Below are 19,960 nucleotides of genomic sequence, written 5' to 3' on the forward strand. Positions count from 1 at the left end.
ACACACACACTTCCTACCAACTCCTTATTTAACATGGGAGCAGCTGCAATTCCTCATGATCCCACTACATTTACTAGCTTTTTCTCACATTTTTAATTGATAAACTTTACCATAGCAATAAAAAGTAAAAATTCAAGCGTGCATCAGCTGTTAATCAGCAGTCCACGACGCGCGCACCAAACCGGTTACGTCATCCATATTACCCGACCATTTAAATTCCCATTCATTGAGCAGCTTTCTAGCGCGTCGCTGCTGCTGCTGCGACTTAAACTAGAGTCTTCTACAGGGTGCATGCTTCCCCTACCTGTTATCGCTATAGCTTAGCATATATACAACATGCTTGTTGCATATTGCTGCCACAGGGGCGTGTTATGCTTCCCCCTTTACGCTGCACTCTTGGCCTCGACTTACTACAGCAGCACGCTTGTCGCAAATACGCTGCCTTCTGCTCAGCCCAAAGTGATGCTTCCTCTGATTAATGACTAGCCCCGGATGTACTAGAGTCTTCTACAGGGTGCATGCTTCCCCTGCTGCCTCCACTATAGCTGAGCAGATATACAAGATGCTTGTTGCAAGGTGTATGCCTCCCCCTTTACGCCGCACGCTTCGCTTCAACTGACTACAGCGCGCTCGTCGCAAATATGCCGACATTTGCTCAGCCAGGATGACTCCTCCGATCTTCGATCAGTTCCGGATTCACCAGCTCCTACTGCATCAGTTATGTTGGGGGTTTTTCCCTTGGCACATGGTTTTGTTTTGGGGGTCTATTCTATTTTCTAGTTGCTGCTGTCTCCGCTCGGTCCATGCATGCGCACGGACGGGCGCGCGGATTCCTGCCTCGAACAGAACCATACCGCCATACTGTATACTATCATCTAATCTACTTTTATATGACAAGTGGTCCTGACAGAAATGAAATAAAAGAAATGTGAAAGTGAAATTTGAAGTGATTTATGTATTTTTCTTTTTATAAAAAAAAACGAGTAAAGGCAGAAATAATTGTTTTTTTTTATGCTTTATAATAAACTGCACTATTAGCAAAAATGGAAAACTGGAATCATTTCTAGGAACAAACATTTTCCTAGAAATGATTCCTGATTCTTTGCAAGAGTCTTTATGACTAATGACATTCCAGACATACCATAGTAAGCCATTAATGCTGGAAATATCCCCAGAGGTCAGATTGGAATGTTTTAGTACATGTGAATGAAACGAGAGTATGAGAGTAACACTCATATCCACACAACAGGAAGCAGATATGGGTGTTATCATGGTTGGAAATGACACATTTCTGAAGCAGTACATTTGTGAGGTCTAAATTAAACAACTATGAACAGAACTAGAATACAATAAACACAAGAATGTAAAAATGTAAGTTAAAAAATGAAAAAAAATCTGTTGTTTTTGTGTGGATTATACCTCCAAATATATAATCTATATTCCTCAGACAGGAATATACTTTATGATAAGTATAACTAATAACTATTAATGCTAGCAGTGGCTAAGTGGTTAGCATGTTTGCTCACACCTCAGGGTTTAGGGGTTTGATTTCCACTTCATATATATGCCCTGGGACTGTTCCCAAATTTCCAAACTGATCCTTGGTACAGGACCTTTTATCAGATCCAAAAGGACATACTGATTTTTCTCTTGCTGGATGATTAGTCGCTGTCATTGTCAAACGATCAAAAAAGGATTTTGTCTGCTGCTCTTATTGCTGTCAACAATGTTATTCTGAAATTGCTCTGATCCATCTACCCCAGTTAGGTTTACTTGGATACATGACAGCACCAGAACGACAATACAATCACGGTTGGACCTTATTGACTCTTTATCAGACCTCTTCAAATCCTGAGTTGTAATTGTGATCTTTTTTCCTTTGCTTTTAATTATCTTATTTCCCCATGCATTGGGAAGATTTCTGGCTCTGCTGTAAATAGATCTAAATAAATCTAAAATGTTTAATAAATAAACAATTAAAAAATGTTCTCCCATGCTTCAGGGCTATCTTCCAGGTTTTCTAACAAGTTCAAAGACATGATTTGTAGACTCAATTACATCACTAAATTGTCCTTAATGTGTGCATAGTTGTGTGATTGGCCCCTGAGATGGCTTACCACCTCATCTAGGGTGGTGCTATGCATTTTGCCCAGATCCCACAGGGAGAGACTCCTGGTTCTCTGCGATCCACTGTAAGATAAGCACTAGAGAAACTGGATAGATACAACAATAACAATAGATATAAAACACCATAAAAAAAATTCATCTGTGATATTTTGCCCTGTACCTATCACTTGAATTCGTTTGTCAGTCTTAACATTAAACATATTCACATAGATTAGGATCACTGCTGAATGACAGTACTATAGTACTATACTCAAAAGGGAACCCAGGATACGGTGGGTTAAAGGGGTGTAAGCTGTGATCAAACTGCAAAGCAAAGCAAAGACTCCAGCAGGTCTAGTTAAGAGATCCTAACTAAAACAGACAACCAGAAGGTATCATCTGCACAAGGCTGCTGTATTCTGAGCTAGTTTATGCAGTACAGCAAAGTAGATGCAAGAACAATGTGATTTACTGCAAAAATAGACATGCGTAGGAGAGGAAACATCAGTCATTAGCTTGGCTCAAGAGTTTCCACTGTTCTGGTTTATTTCAGCTGTTTACAATCTCCAAAATGCTTTCATTTTCTGAATCCATGGATACGTGTTATAGGAAACACATGCATTTCCAAACATTACGTTCAGTTCGCCAGAAGAAAGAGAACAAAATGTAGACTAGAGTTTACAGTGAGATGAAACCAGAGAACAAACATGTGGTAGTGATTATGTATTTCATCAGCTCTAGCTTGGCTTGTGAATCACAGGACAAGCAAAGCTACAAAACCTAGAGACTAAGTCTAACGGTGTATTTACTATTTAGAGACGTGTTGTGCTTCTTTTTCTTTTTACATACTATATAATCTTGCCTGTAAATTCATTGTGTAATGCAATTGCATGATTATAGCCTTCAAATGAAATACTAAAAAAAAACTGATCTGGTTGTGCTTGAGAAGAGGGTGGGTTGTCATAGCAACATGGCTGAAGAGAAAAATGTTTTTGGCCAGAACTTATTGAAAAACAAACCGCTGGGGGTCAAAGTGAAGTGTGGGAGTTTGTAAGTAAAAAAAAAATGAAAAAGAACATGAAGATGAACACTATGAACAAACAGAGAGCAACAGAGACCTCTAAAGGCAGTTGCCATACGTTGTAGCCATGTTTATTACTTTGGTACTTGATAAAACTAAATGATTAATCTAGAACGGGCATCACCAAATGGCGGACCGCGGTCCGAATCCGGACCGAGTGACGGGTCTGCCCGGACCCGTTAAAATTCTAATATTATCATGTTAAGCATCTCTTTATTATAATCTAATTTTATAAAAAGCTCTTTAATATTAATAAAAAGATAAATCTTTCGTTCATGCGCAGTTATTCTATTTATTACGACAGGAGCGTCATCAAAAACCAAGCCAAAAACAGATTGTTTCTGTTCCATACTCCAGAGCAGAAGGTGGCAGTAATGCACCTAATTACGCTGGCAGGACAATTAAGATTCAAATTGCTGGCAGGACAGTTACATGTCCATGTCTCTCACTAGGAATGTAAGATGGAAAGGGAGTAAGGAGAGGTGGAAAGGAGAGAGGAAAAAAGGAACTGCTCAAAACTCTGCACTTTTATTTTATTCAGTAAATTCTGCCCTGGTCTGTTTTACTTGAAATGTTCTTTTGCCTAAGGTTCCTGTGTTATTAATGTAGTTAATGTTTAAAAAAAAAAAGGGGCAGCTTAATTTTGTTCTTAAAGATTAAAAGCACTTTTATTTTAGTCAAAAGATTCTGAATGTTTTACATTACTTGAAATATAGGCCCTAAATTCAGGCTGCACAAAGCTGTGTTTGCACTTTTTATTTTATTCAGAAGAAATTCAGTGTCTGTTGTCTGTTACTTGACATGTAGTAAAGACATCCACAGTATTGTTTTCCATTCAAGTGCCATACAAGTTCAGACTTTGAAAACACTTGAAATTTAACAATAAATTATATAGAAATGTATGTGCGTTATTGATTTTTTTAACACGAGGGTACACTATTTTAAGTGACAATATAATATTCAGACCTTTGCTGGGAGGAAATTTTAGTAACTGGACCTCTTTGAATTTTAATTGAATACCCCTGATCTAGAAAATGAACTGAATGAATGTGTTCTCTAGAAGGTTTTTAATGATTTAATGCATTAAGACAGTAAAACCGACTGATGAATCAAGTACAAGTATAGTCAAGTTAGATTTAAGATCCTAGGAGACAGATGTAAAAGTGTTTTTTTTTGTTTTTGTTTTTGTTTTGACAGCTAAACCCTTGGTATAGGATAGGATCACATACGTTATGTTACAGTACGTGAAGTACGTGGTACCTGGCTGGATTTTTTTCCCCTAAAAGTAGTTAGCACATAATACTTGTACCTCCAAGGATTAGGGGTTTGATTCCCACCTCCTCCCTTTGTTTTGGTGGTGTCCTTAAGGAACATTAGTTTCCTCCCCAGTAAAAGACATGCATTATAGGCTTATTGGCATCACTATATTGTCTGTACTGGCATCGCTATATGTGTCTAAATTAGTGTTTGCTTGTGGGTTGGCACCCTGTCCAGGATGTCCCTCAACTTCAACCTCCATGTGACCCTGTAAAGGAAAAATGGTACAGAAAATAATCATTTCATCATATTGAACAGAGAGGTGTACCGTTGGATATGAATCAGTGTTATTCTTTCAGTGGTTTACACATAGGGTCATAATCCTCCAAGAATATCTAACGTTTTCAGGATGACTGTTTTGAAACAATGTCCAGCTGCAACTGCTCAGTCCTGTCCTCTGCTCTTACTGTATTTGGATTCAGAGTTCACATGGAGGGCTGCATGTCCGTTTTCTTCTTTAGGATGGCAGCAACAGTAATGGTCGCAGTTACAATTGTTGAAACAAACATGTTTGTGATTAAAGGCCAAGAGAGACGCTGATCTTTTTTGTTTCTTTAAATCTGTAAATATTCTATTCAATTCAATTTAAGTTTATTTGTATAGCGCTTTTTACAATGGGCTTTGTCTCAAAGCAGCTTTACAGAACATAAACATAGAACAGAAGGTAAACATAAAGAGAAATATAGAGAATTAATGTAAAATTCAAGATATACAGTATCTAGTTCAGTGTGTATGTATGTATGTATGCATATGTATGTATGTATGTATGTATGTATGTATGTATGTATGTATGTATGTATGTATGTATGTATCCCCAATGAGCAAGTCTGAGGTGACTCAGGCAGCAGTGGCAAGGAAAAACTCCCTTAAATTGGTAAAGGAAGAAACCCTGAGAGGAACCAGACTCAAAGGGGAACCCATCCTCATATGGGTGACACTAGAGGGTGTGATTACAAATATACAGTCAAACAAATGTTGAATTGGTGTAAAGGTCACATGGAGTTCTTCTTGGTATCATAGAGTACAACTGGAGCTGGTAGATCTGTAGATGTCTCAGGATTCTCAGAGTCAGCCTCATCTCAGTGGAGGTCCAAAATCTTCATTGCACGGAAGATGATCGGAGCTGGTACAATGTCTGAATGCTCAACCAATCGTGAGGCTGTCATGGACTTCACCAATGTTCCAGGGTTGTCGTCCCCATTTCTGTCTGTCTGTCTGTCTGTCTGTCTGTCTCTCTGTGTTAGCATCACTCTGGAGTCAACCTTATAACCCCTGACCATAGGGGTAAGAAAAAGAGATCACTGATTGATCCTCTGACTTTCTTGTTAAAACTCTGACTAGCAACACTAAGCATCGCCATGGTCAGTTGGTCCATCAGTTGTTCAGTCAAAAGTCCTACCTCAATGTAATGTAACCGAGACCAACTGAATGTAAATGAATGTAAATTGTTACAATCATTACACATTTAGTACTTTGTAGTGGCTTCTGAACTCCCTGGGTGTTGTTGAAAGTGCCTACTGTGTAAAGGCTTTGATTACCAAATATATTGATTTAAATGTGCAGCTAAACTGCATCATGTTCGGTTGTTCTACTTCATTGGTCATGACTTTCATTAGACATGCTTTGACCAAATGATTGGGAAGCCGAAAAGGCTTTGATTTTTATTAGGTATCCACTGAACACACTCACTCACACACATACCAGTTTCTTGGAATATAAATTTATCTTTTTATTTGTAAAAGCCTGACACGCTTCATGGTTAACATGTTATATCAGCTTAGTCAATATTGAAGAAAAGCTTTGATGCAGTCTGAACCCACTGAGGAAAAGCCACACAACCCCCGAAACACTGAGCCTAGACTCTTTACGCTTCACAGGGTTTATTTCTAAATCTTAATAAATATTACATTTTTTTCATCTGATATCTGAAACCTGTGTAACGATCTGATAAGATTCATCACGGCATTGATGCCCACAGCCTTCTTTAATAAAAACATTTTTTAAAAATTATATGAATCGTAATAAATCATGCATTTTGAGTATTGAGTGTGTGGAGTTTGCATGTTCTCCCCGTGCCTCGGGGGTTTCCTCCGGATACTCCGGTTTCCTCCCCCAGTCCAAAGACATGCATGGTAGGTTGATTGGCATCTCTGGAAAATTGTCCGTAGTGTGTGTGCGTGAGTGCGCCCTGCGATGGGTTGGCACTCCGTCCAGGGTGTATCCTGCCTTGGTGCCCGATGATGCTTGAGATAGGCACAGTTTGGATACGTGGTAGAAAATGAGAGTGAGTGTTCCACGTGCACTGAAGTCATCAAGGGTTTTTGTTTTGCTGCCACCGAGTGTCAGCACGAGTCATTACACATAATACAAAAATAACTAAAGCACATGAACGCCATATATTGTTTAGCATTTCCACGTGTATGTGAATTTAAACATTCTGAAATAGTCTTAAATAAATCATCAAATAAAATAATAAATAAAAAAAACTGGTGTGCAAACTGGCCTTTAATTACAAAAACATCAATACATTGTCATGAAGGTCTTTTAATATACATAAGTCTGGGGTTATTTTTAAATGGTGTTGATTAGTATGAACACATGAAGAGAGATGATTATGATTATTAATAGATTAATAGAGATTACAGTACAGTATGTGACGGTGAATAATAATTAAAAAATAACTATTTTCTATAGCACCTTAAAGTAGCACCTCAAAGCGCTTCACAGAAGAAAAAGGAAACATACAATTGTACAAATAATACATTAAAATATGTAAGATATAAAAAACACACCAAATAAGAACATAATATCAAGACAAGTAAGTTATAAAAAAAATAAGAAAAATACAAAAAAAAATCAATTTCAAGTAAAAGCTACCCTAAAGAAATAAGCTTTAAGGAAGGATTTAATTAGGCAAGTCGTGGCCTAATGGTTAGAGTGTGTGAGGGTTCAAGTCTCGGGCCGGTCATGACTGAGGTGCCTTTGAGCAAGGCACCGAACCCCGCAACTGCTCCCCGGGCGCCGCAGCATAAATGGCTGCCCACTGCTCCGGGTGTGTGTTCACAGTGTGTGTGTTCACTGCTGTGTGTGTGCACTTTGGATGGGTCAAATGCAGAGAACAAGTTCTGGATATGGCTCACCATACTTAGCCGTATGTCACGTCACTTTCGTCACTTAAAGACACTAAGGGATTCTGATTGCCTAATCCGAACAGGCGAGGAATTCCAGTGTCTTGGAGCTACAGAAGAAAATGCCCATAGATCACCCACAGAATTTAAACGGCTATGTGGGACGATTAAAAGGCCAGTTTCTGAAGAGCGGAGAGCAGGAACAGGTGTGTAGGGGGCTAAAAACTCAGTAAGATAGTGAGGAGCCAAACCGTTCAAAGCTATTGTAGGTAATAAGAACTTTAAAATCCACCCAAAATCTGACAGGAAGCCAAAGTAAGACTCCAAGACTGGAGTGATCTGATTCCTTGTCCTGGTTCCAGTCAGGATTCGGGCGGTTGAATTTTGAACCAGCTGTAATTTATTTAGAGTAGCGTTTGAGACAGCGACAAGCAAAGCATTAAGATAATCAAAACAGCAAAACCAGCAGGAGTGACAACCAGCAGGAGTGACAGCATTTGCATCAGTCAGCTTTGACCTGGGGATGTTTGACATAATTATGGTATGACAATCATAATTTATTATTTGGTTATCCAAAATATTTAATTAATTTCTGCTTATTTTACTCAAAAACATGACATAATTTCATGATGTTTATTGTTTATAAGTTAAATATAATAAAAAGCATAAGAGGTGTAAAGGAAGGTGTAAAGGATAATTTTATTCACAAATTATGCCGTGTGTGTGTGTGTGTGTGGGGGGGGGGGGGGTTGGGTGATAAGATGGCATCTGGTAGGCAAAATAGACATAAGTGTAAAATGTCACAAATATAAGCTGATCACACAGAATGGTGATCATTGATAAGCATTCGAGTCAACTTGACCTGGAAAAAACAGGTTTTATTATTTACTGACATTAAAAATGGTCAAAATGATTTCAAAACAATCTCCTGGCTTTGATATATACCAGTCTGGTATATTAACTTTTGTGCCTCTAAAGTGAAAATAATTCAAAATTTGTTTGTTTTTTTTACTAGATGATGAGGCATTTTTGCAAATTAATGAGGTTTATTATACCAAATATTACAAATAGGTTTGCAAAATATATGTTAATATGTTGTAAACAAGTTAGACAAAAAAGGTGTGTGTGTGTGTGTGTGTGTGTGTGTATGTGTGTGTGTGCGCATCAGCATTTCATTTGCATCGGTCAGCTTTGACCTGGGGATGTGCCTCTAAAGTGAAAATAATTCAAAATTTCTGTGTTTTTTTTTTTTACTAGAAAATGAGGCATTTTTGCATATTAATGAGGTTTATTATACCAAATATTACAAAAATGTTTGCAAAATATATGTTAATATGTTGTAAACAAGTTAGACAAAAAAGGGCAAAAAAAGGCTTATATACTTTTTAGGATCATTATACTTGTATACCTTAAAGGATCATATATACTTAATTTATTTTATAAGCAGTCAAAACAGACAAGGTCAAGTCGACTAGTTGCTCCTAATTTGCATAGGAATTCAGAGGAGGTCTGCAGAAGGGTTAAACATTTAAAACGTATCGGTATATTTCTATTTGGATTAATTAGGATCCCTGCAACAACAAGGCCCTACACAGTTTCTTCCTCCTTTTGCTCTGCAGTTGCAGAATATGAACCTTTGCGACATGATGTTGTTATGAAAGGTACAGACAAGCAGTGACATTAAGCTAAAGTGGTGGTTGTCTACGCCATCTAGAGTCTCAACAATGTGATCACGAAGACCAAATATGCCCTCAGATCCTACTTCTGCTTTAGATTCAGAATCAGATTATTTTATTTAATACCATGTCAGCAATCAAAGATATTTTTATGGCAAATATTCAAAAACACAATACAAGTTTACAATAAACTTGAATTGAAAATTCAAAAACAATAAAACAATCAAATATAAACAGCAAGTCATGTTATACAAGTTTTTTTTTAATAAACATACGATAAAAAAAATCCAAAACCATTTCAAATATGTCCTTAAGTGAAGTAACTTGATAAAAGAGTACAGGACAATCTAATAAAATATGTTTGACAGATAAGTGAATATTACAAAACATACATAAAGTTGGGTCTTTTCACCTTTAACCAAAAAAAAAAAAAAATGGGTCAACAAACCAATGTAACCAGAAATATAATTTCGTTCATCATTCAATATCATAAAACACACTCATTTGTGAAATGTAATCCCTTGCTGTCTGGTTTCTAGATTTTGTTCATTTGAACACCCAAACGCAGCACAGAAGTCCAGCATCATCCATGAATTTGAAGTACAAAACATCTGTTCCAAGATGGCGGCGGTTTTGATGCATTTTTAGAACCCCAAGGCAACATCTAGTGCCCCCTTTCCACCAAAACAGTTTGAGTGCTGGTTCAGAGCCTAATTTAGAACCAGTACTTTCTTTTTTGACAGCCAAATCACCGGCTCTGAACCAAAACATTGCTGGTTTAAACTTAAAAACCTCTTGTGTCAAGAGCTAGGGGTGGGGCTGGGGGCAGGACTACTGTATTGATAATGTACCTTAAGTATACTAATGTTTAATACACTTTTACTTTACCGCAATATGATACACTGTCAGCACACGATAGTAGGTAGCTACATGCTAAGGCTAACCTTTTTTCTGTGTTAATGATAAAATGTTATGTACTTTCTCGATTACAACCTCTGTTTATACAGATTACATGGAGCTTCACATTGGATTCACCGCGTTTGGATGCCAATGTAGGTTCACAAAGCCATGAGCATTAACAGTAAAGCAACACCCGCCATTGTTGATGGCGTGTTTGCCGCTGCTGTGCTAACGTTGCTGGGACACGTGACACGTATACAGTGACATCAGACTCGGCTCTGTGATGCTCTCTAACTGATGGAAAAGCAAACTGCTTCTTAGAAGGTTCGTCAGTGGAACCAACTTTGAACCAGCACCAGCACTGAACCAGCACTCGGTTCTTTTTGATGGAAAAGGGGTATTAGGTGTAGATATCTATGGTTCAATATCAGTTGCAATAGCTCCTCTGTTGGTATGAGGGTGCAGTTCACCAGTCAGTTCAAAACTTCCAGGCCAGAATATCAAAGTAGGAGTCCCCCCCCCCCTTTTTGCTCTATATAAACCAATATACATTTTTAATTTGCACATTGCATAAAAACAATTATGTAAGAGCCAATGTATTTCCATAAACATAATATAAAATAGTGTCTAACCTCTGGAATCAGTCAATACATACACTGTGTGTATCATATGTGTATGTCAGTGTGTGTGTGTATATAAATGTATTTATTACAGGGACAATGCATAATTGTAATAAACATTTCTGTCAATATGCCAGAGATATCCAGATGGTAATTTTTCACCTGTAGTCCATAGCCAGATTGTAGTCATTCTAATAAAGATAAAAGTAGATAAAATTACATTGTAAATAACAATAAAGCAACTACAATACATTTCGTAAAACATTAGGTTAACTGTCATAACCCCGGTTCTCTGAAACATCGAGTGGAAAGATCCACCTATGGGAAGGGCATCCGTTCCTGACCTCTACAGAAGCATCCAATTGCATCACGTCTGGCTTGACAGACAGAAGCACGTGCCAAAGGCCGGTAAGGTAACGCTCCTTACCCGAGTGCATAATGCACCTGCACACGCTGCCTTTCCTCAGTGTACATATTCGCTTCTCGTGCAGCAAGCGGGGCAAACTTGGTGGATCTCTGCACTCGATGTTTCAGAGAACCGGGGTTACGACAGTAACCTAATGTTCTCTTTCATCATCTCGTGTTCGAGATCCACCTATGGGAGATATAGACAGCTCCCAGGTTGCCCAATACACTCACAGCGAGGCCCTGTAAGCCAGAGGACGGCCAAAAAGGTGGTGCTCGGCACGTCACAAAGCAGCAGACAAAACATACTGAGCGGGGCAAAAAGCTCAGCCAAAGGGAAACACAACATGTGGCAACATGCATGTTAAAACCCCGCTGATGTCCAAAAAGCGGGCTGCCTGCAGGAAAAGAATATGTAAATAAACATGTGAATGGACCAACCCGGGTGTACGGCGGGGAGAAGACCATATGCCGGAAACATGCACAGCCAGGCCGGGCAGACAGGGCTGACAAGAGTGCGGGCCTCGTAGCACGTGGCTACGAAGAGCCCACACTCAAGACCATATGAGACACCGTGGTACGATACGAGACGAGCTGGTGCTCCTCACACCACGCCTCAAACATACGCCATTTACAATCAGAGAGAGAGCATGTGGAAGGGGCCCTGGCACTCAGAATTGTGGCAATAACATGAGGTTGGGAAGCCCCAGCGTGCTCAAATTCACCCTCTCACGGGCCAGGCCCAGAGAGCCACCCTGCCCGGGTGAGGCAAAAATCTCCCCATTCGCCTGGGCCAGGAGGTCCGTACGCAACGGGAGGGGCCACGACTCTGCATACAGAAGAGGAATTATCTCCGCTAGCCAAGGTGTCTTGGGCCACCTGGGAGCTATGAGGATCAGAGATAAACTCTGCACCGCGAGCCTTTCCAGGGTCGGGGATATCAGGCAGAGCGGAGGGAAAGCGTAGAGCAGCATGCTGGGCCATGGATGTGCCAGAGTGTCCATGCCGAGGGGGAAGTCCTCGTCCCGAAGCGAGAAGAACATAGGACAGTGGGCGTTTTTGCGCGAGGCGAAGAGATCGAAGGCAGCCTGGCCGAACCTCTCCCAGAGCAGCCCCACTATCTGGAGGTGGAGCCTCCACTCTGCACTCTCCACTCTGCAGATCTGCACCCCTGTTCAAAAGGCCTGGGATGCGAGTCATCCATAACGACAGAAAATGCTGCGTGCTCCACACCAACAGCTTGTGAGCCAGAGCGTGAAGCTTGGAGGAGTGCAAGCCGCCTTGACGGTTGATGTATGCTACAGCTGTCCTATTGTCGCAGCGTACCAGCACATGATCTCGGGGCAAGAAATACTTTAGAGCTTTCAACACAGTGAGGAGCTCCAAGTAATTTATATGGGCTGAACGAAGTGAGATTGGCCACACACCGTTCACTGATCTTCCCTCTTGGGTGGCTCCCCACCCCGTCAAGGAGGCATCCGTCGTAACCACTTTGCGCATCATGATCGCCCCTTCCCTGAACCGCGATAGACAGTTCATGAATAAAAAGACGTGCGCACGTGCATTGTGACGGAATTCAGCTCCAGACCCAAGAATATGACCTCCTGAGCGGGAGTGAAATTGCTCTTTAACACATTAACCAAGCGCAGCGATGTGTGAGAGCACACGGGCAGTGTTTTGAATCACATTCTCTCTCAAATCACCTACAATAAGCCAGTCGTCTATGTCCATCCTTTTTCGAGACCAGGAAATAACGAGAATAAAACCCCTGATTGCTTAGATGTGCGGGTACAACTCAAATCGCTCCCTTCTCAAGAAGAGATGAGATCTCGTCTTCCAGAATGTGGGCGGAGCCCTGGTCCGTGTGGGACCAGACCACTCCGTTGAACCGCTCAGGTGATTGTACAAAGTGAAGTCTGTAACCCCTCGTGACTGTGTGAATCACCCAATCGGGGGCCGAGACAGACAGCCAGGCTGTCACGTGACTCCCAAGCGCCCCCACACGGGTTGGCAAGACACCGGGGGGCGGTCCGTTCATTGATGGCACGACGGCGCCATCCAAGCGGCCAAATCAGAGAAGTTTTCATCATTTTTTTTTTTGAAAAACTGGGGCCGTAGCCTTTATTGAACATGTGAGAGGTGTGCGAAGGGGGATATTTGGGGACACTGCTTCTGCACTCAATCCCATGACCGTCCCCACTGGGACCGGGGAATGCACTCTGGGCGACACGGGGAACGGTGAAGCCTTGTGCGGAGCAAAGGTTAACTCTCGCCAGTGAGGGGGGGCTGACCTCGTCGAAGGAGACCTTCTTGGACGGGTGAACCTGGAGGGTAGAACAGGTGTCCGGAGGGCTAGCCGCCCATGAACACGGACTGAAGACCCCCAGAGGCCGAACATCAGGTCGGTGGGGGGGGGGGGGGTGCGGGGGAGGGACCCTGCTGAACCTGTGGTTTCCCACGGGGTTTGTTGGACCTGCCAGCGTAATGGGACTGGCGTCCCGCAGCAGGAGTGTTAGGCGGCCGCCCAGATGGTTTGAAGTCCTCGTCCTCCTTCTTCTTATCAATGCAGCGCTGCTGCATCAGCGCAACGGTTGGGCCGAAAAGAGCTTGACCTGGTTCAACTGGCGCCCCAGTGATGCGACGCTTCTCACTATCGGGGAGACCAGAGGTTGAGCCACAGCGCACGTTCTCCGACCACATAAAAAGCCATAGAACGCCCGCTAGCCTGGACAGCCTGACGGGCATTGCGGAGGACGAGGTCATTGACCGTGACGATCTCCTTCCAGAGATCGGGGGATGGCGACCCACTCTCCAGCTGCTGGCCCAAATCAAGATGGGAGTTCAGCCTGATATGCGGACAACAGCGAGGAGCTGAGGCTTTATATGATGCCTGGTGGATTGACGCGAGAAACGATCCATCTTACCCGGGAGGACGGACTTGGGTGGGGCGAGCAGCCATCCCTGGGATGAGTTAAGGTGTCTGGCGATGGAAGGCTCAATCACGGGGGGATCACCCATGCCCAGACCCGCCATATCCTTCACCTCAAGCCCCACAATACTGTGTTTTAGATAAGCGGATATCCCCAGCAATACCTCATGTTTTGCACAGGCAGGGAGGACGGGCAGGAGCAGCTTCCTCGGGCCGGCAGGAGGCCCCAGAATTTACCGTCATACACATCCCTCTCCTGATCCAAAGTGTTCAGGAGAGCCGGCCATTCAATGTTGAGGCGAGTGGCAGCACGTTCACAAAGCTCCAACAGCACCGATTGAGGTGGGGCGGGGGGAGCCTGAGGGACCGTGGAAGACGGGATGGCCTCGTCATCCGAGCCCTCATCCCCGAAACCGGCCGGGCAGGCTCGCGATAGGTTGTCCACCGGAGTAGCTGGAGCTGCTTTTGAGAGTGCCACAGGAAGGGAAAAAAGGCAAAAAAGCAGGCGGGCAGCCTACAGAAAAAAAGGGGGGTGCAAGCGTGGGCGGCTCGCAAAGCTAACCTGACTGAGGACGAGCACGTCCGGCAGAGGTTGATAAAACGAGATGTCCTCCTGAAGACAAAAGTGCAGTCCAAAAAATACCAGGGAGCTGTGAGGTAGGAGCAGAAGTCGCGAGAAGCGAAAGTGACCTGAGGAAAGGCAGCTCCTGTCAGTCAAGCCAGACTTGGTGCAATTGGATGCTTCTGTAGAGGTCAGGAACGGATGCCCTTCCCATAGGTGGATCTCTGTATCTGTGTGTGGGTGTGTGTTGGTTTTATTAGTGCCAAGCGGGCACATGTTGGCACACCTCTCTATACGTGTTTTCTCACCTACAGAACCATAAAACTTCATATAATTGATTTATATGTCACTATAGCAGTTTAATGCATCCAAATCTAAGAGTTTTCAGTGTGTATTTGAGCCTCCCCACCTCTAACTACACTAAAGTGTGCATTACTGTATGAAGTCTGAGAAGCTTCCTCTCTATAGAGCTAAAATACAGCGCTTACAGGTTACAAAACAGCTCTAAAATGATCAAATAACCTCAAATAATCCACAATAAACCCATCGTTACCATAAAACAAGTGAACATGAACTTTGAGATAGAAAACATTATAATTACAATATTAAATTCATATTTAACTTTATGGCTCCTACGGTTATTCTGAGAGTATAAACAGACTCACCAGCTCAACCTTGGGCCTGGAATATCTGCTCCAGTTCTTCAAGAAGGTTAGGATCTGTTTCCATCAGGGCTTCATAAAATGCAGATTTGCTTGCTTTGGTGTTTAACGCATTGTAGAGTTCTCTCATCTGGTCTTGGGTGGTTTGTCCTGAGCTGATTATATTATATGTCTCTTTATGGATATGATTGTTTTGCAACAGTTGATCAGCCAGAGGCAGCACTAAGGAAACCCTCTGGATAAGATTTGCCCTCATCTCATTAACAAAGAGAACACCTGTTGTGATGTTATGACAAACATTATTAGTTGAAAACCAGACAGAATGACTTCAATATGTTTTTTCATCAAATCACAGCTTATTAAACTGTCAGTTTTAGGCTTGGGTGATGAAGAGGGTATCTACACTGACACACTGTGGAACATGAACTGGAAGCAGCATGTGGGCTAAACATTACATTTTTGTAAAGAATGTAATAACTGAATAAGATTCATAAGCTCAGACTTCAGTGGTATTTTAGTTATAAGCTGATTATCAGAAATAGTGGAGATCCTGTTAATGAAGGTTGGACAAGATTATTCTCACTGCCTGGCCAAAATAAATTCACACACTAATTTTCCTAAGACGACCTTTTGCTTTGATTATGGATCACATTCAGCGTGGTATTGTTTCTGCGTTCATTTCTCAAAGAGATCTTGTATTGATGATGGGAGATTCAGACACTACGTAAAGTCTTCAGCACATCTCAAAAGATTGTCAATGGGTTTAGAGCTCAGGGTAAATCTGGACTTGTCAGACCACAGGACCTTTTGGAAGGCTCTTGCCTATTTACTTAAATCCAGGTGGTGACTTGTTTTTGTCCAGGCAGTGCAGTATACAGTATATATATTGTGATAAATCAGTGGTTCCCAACCCCCGGGCCACGAACCGGTCCGTGGAACAAATGGTACCGGGCCGCCCAAGGAACATTAAATTATTTCCATTTTATTTACTGTGGTGTATTTCTCTCAGGTTTGTGCAACTTCCCATGGACAAGAGGTTAACCGGGAGCTGAGAGACGTCACCTAAAGCCACACCAATACCGCGTATGCGCAAAATATCGTGATATCAGGCCGGGTTTAGGTGACGTCTGGAGCTGAGCGGCTGCAAGCGGCAGTGGCGTTGTAGCTTTGGGGGAGAGAAGGTGTGTATCACTCTTCTCTCTGTTCACCGGTACTTTGTCATGTTTAACAGTGCTTGGTGTACGTGTATATTGTGTTTGCTCAAATTTAACCCACAAATTAGCAAAAATGAGTACGAAACAGACATCGTTAGAAAGTTAGAAACTCTGCCGGTGTTCTGGATTAAAGTCATGGCGGAATACCCTGAGATTGCCACCACAGCACTTAAATCCCTATTGCCATTTCCGACATGCTATCTATGTGAAGCGGGGTTTTCTGCAGTGACGGCAACCAAAACAAAAAAACGGAAAAAACTGAACATAAGCAACACACTTCGGGTGTCATTGTCTCCTATTACCCCAGATGGAACCGTCTCGTTGCAAAGAAATAAGCTCAGGGTTCTCATTGATTTAGCATAGTAGTGAGTTAAAAAGGCATGTTTAAATACAATGAAATTAAAATGATTAATTTTAATTTAATTGTATAGCCGCCACCCCACACCCCCACCGGGCCGTGGTAAAATTTTCAAACATTGACCGGTCCACAGCGAAAAAAAGGTTGGGAACCACTGGTGATAAATTATGTCACAAAACACTTCTGATATATCAGGGATTTGATATATTTTGAAAATAAAAGAAATACAAACTCTGATGAAAAGCAGCTGATGTAATATTCAAGTTCTACGCTGAAACTTTAACTTATTTAATTGTGAATGTCTAAATCTTTTTAACATTGACTGCCTGTAGTTATACGTACGATATTGTCCGTCCATCTTCTGTATTCAGTGTCTGAAAGAAAAACATTAAAACAATGAACAGGAACCTGAATTCTACATTGTCTTATGTTTATAACCTGGAATTTGTTCATTCATTATTCTACTTTTAATATTTAAAATGTTGAACATGTTAATGAGCAATTGTTTAATTCTCATTTCAAAATATTTGGAAATGTAAATTCAGCACTTATCTCTTAGTTATTTAATAAATAAATCTGCTGAAATCATTCAACCCAAAAATAAGGCACATTTTGCACTTTTTGTGTCTACGACAGAGCTTTAATTCTCATCTAGATGTTTCATTGATGAACTGTTTATTAATTATTACATAAAATTATTTCTAATATTCAGAATAATTTAAATGAATACATCTCGAAAACTACAAGGTGTATTTATTCTTGTGAGATTGCTGTAGATTACAGTAAAATAAGTATACTGTATATTACCAGATCAGAGTAAGAGAAGCTGGAACAAAGCAAAGATTAAAAAAAATAATTTTTGCCTGACAAAATATACATTTTTTGGTAATATATGAAAAATATTGTTGTTAAATATAACTCGTCCCCTCCGACCTCCTCTCCCAAACATTTTGCTGGCTAATGTTCAGTCACTAGACTACAAACTCCGTAAACTACGGGCACGTATCTCCTACCAACGAGAAATGAGGGACTGCTGCATTATTTGCCTCACAGAAACCTGGATGTCTGCGGAGGTTCCAGACTCAGCCATCGAGCTCACGGGGTTCTCCGTGCACCGCTCGGACAGGACGAAAGAGCTCACAGGGAAAAGCAGAGGTGGAGGTGTTTGTTTTTTTATCAACAACTCGTGGTGTGATGAAAGGAACCTACACTCTATTAAATCCTTCTGCTCCCCTGATCTGGAATTTCTTATGCTTCTGTATCGACCATTCTGGCTACCGAGGGAATTTACAGCGGTCATTATCACAGCTGTTTATATTCCTCCTCAAGCTAACACAGGAACTGTATGGGAATATAAGTGAGCAGGAAACCGCACACCCAGATGCAGCGTTTATTGTAACAGGGGACTTTAACAAAGCCAAGTTCAGAACAATAGCTCCAAAATACCTCCAACACATCACCATCAACACGCGTGGTGACCGTGTACTGGACCACTGCTACTCTCCCTTCCGGGATGCTTACAAATCCCTCCCCCGCCCACCTCTCGGCAAATCGGACCACTCGTCCATTCTGCTCCTGTCTGCTTATAGGCAGAAACTGAAACGGGAAGCACCCGCCCTCAGGACAATCCAATGCTGGTCGGACCAATCAGATGCTATACTACAGGACTGTTTTGATCACGTGGACTGAGACCGAGCAGCGTCTGATGACGACATAGAGGCGTACTCAGATTCTGTCACGTGTTTCATCAGGAAGCGTGTAGATGAAGTTGTGCCGAGAAAAACAATCTGCGTCTACGCCAACCAAAAACCGTGGATTAATAGCGATGTTCGAGCGGCCTTGTCAGCGCGGACGTCTGCTTTTAAATACGGGAATCCTGACGATCGCAAACAAGCCAGCTACGATCTCAGGAAAACCATCAAAGCCACAAAAAGACAATACAAACACAAAGTTGAAGACCATTTCAACACCAACAACGCAAGAACCATGTGTTAATGTAAACCATGTGTATGTATAGCGGGTCCTTTCGGACGGGATTAGTATTTTTCTCATATTAAAGAGAGAACATACAAAAAGTCATAATATAAATCACACTAATACACCATACTAGTGCAGTAACTGTTCTATATTTAACGGGTTCTCTTTTTACGTCTGTTTACCTGTAAAAACACGATAAAATGAGCAGATAGGAGAGTCGCGTCTGCTCACAGCTCCTCTGTTTTCCCGCCAGTCTTCCCATGCTTGACGTTCGCTCTCTTGATTGGTCGGCAGTGAACTCACGTGTTCATAAAGGAACATTAATTATGTACATGTTTTACATTCACAACATATGAAAACAACCAGAAAATAAATGAATTGAATTCCTTTGTCATTGTATTGTCCTGCATACAACGAAATTAGCAGCGCTGCTCCTGATTGGTGTAAGAAAAACACATAAAACCCAGACAATAAATTTGACTATAGACAGTACAATACACTTTTACACATAAATACACCAAGTGATTCACATTAAGCAGTCTGAATAAAGTGGCCATTAAGTAAAGTGACTATTTTACTTTTTTTTTTTTTACTTTATTACTTATTATTAAATATTACTTTACTTACATAGGACTTGACTCATGTCAGACTTAAGTCACAAATTTGAGACTTGCTTGACAAATATTAAAAAAAAAAAAAAAAGACTACTTGACTTTGACTTGACATTCATGACTTGAGACTTGACTCGGACTTGAGTTAAATGACTGAGATGGGGAATTCGACTTGACTCGAGTCAGACTTAAGTCACAAAAAATAAACTAAATAACTAAACTTAAAATTACAAACAGGTTATTTAATATATTTAAATAGCTTTTTCCATCTAATGTAATGTCTAGCATCCTGAAGAAGGCTGGGGCATCTTTTTTCTTCATGATATGCTCACCATATTTGACTGCTACAGAATTTAAAAAAATTGCAGTGTTAAAAAGCATCTTAAACATAAAAACGAATAATTAAAGCTGTGC

The 19,960-nt window shown here is 41.3% G+C and overlaps 1 protein-coding gene across 1 annotated transcript; it reads right to left on the reverse strand.

The window, feature by feature from the left end:
- Window positions 1-11,404: 11,404 nt before the first annotated feature.
- On the reverse strand, window positions 11,405-19,444 carry LOC113648047. Its single transcript, XM_047808270.1, has 4 exons — window positions 19,118-19,444; window positions 17,301-17,332; window positions 15,390-15,662; window positions 11,405-15,032 (listed from the first exon to the last, which is right to left on the reverse strand). The coding sequence occupies exon 4, from the start codon at window positions 12,770-12,772 to the stop codon at window positions 11,963-11,965; it is 810 nt and encodes a 269-aa protein (XP_047664226.1). The 5' UTR covers window positions 12,773-15,032; window positions 15,390-15,662; window positions 17,301-17,332; window positions 19,118-19,444; the 3' UTR covers window positions 11,405-11,962.
- Between the last annotated feature and the right edge of the window lie 516 nt (window positions 19,445-19,960).

This window comes from Tachysurus fulvidraco, chromosome 24, assembly GCF_022655615.1.
Source record: "Tachysurus fulvidraco isolate hzauxx_2018 chromosome 24, HZAU_PFXX_2.0, whole genome shotgun sequence".
In the NCBI taxonomy this organism is placed as follows: Eukaryota; Metazoa; Chordata; class Actinopteri; order Siluriformes; family Bagridae; genus Tachysurus; species Tachysurus fulvidraco.

Coding starts and splice junctions, on each gene's coding strand:
- LOC113648047 (XM_047808270.1), bottom strand. CDS start 12,772: ATGAACTGTCTATCGCGGTTCAGGGAAGGGGCGATCATGATGCGCAAA.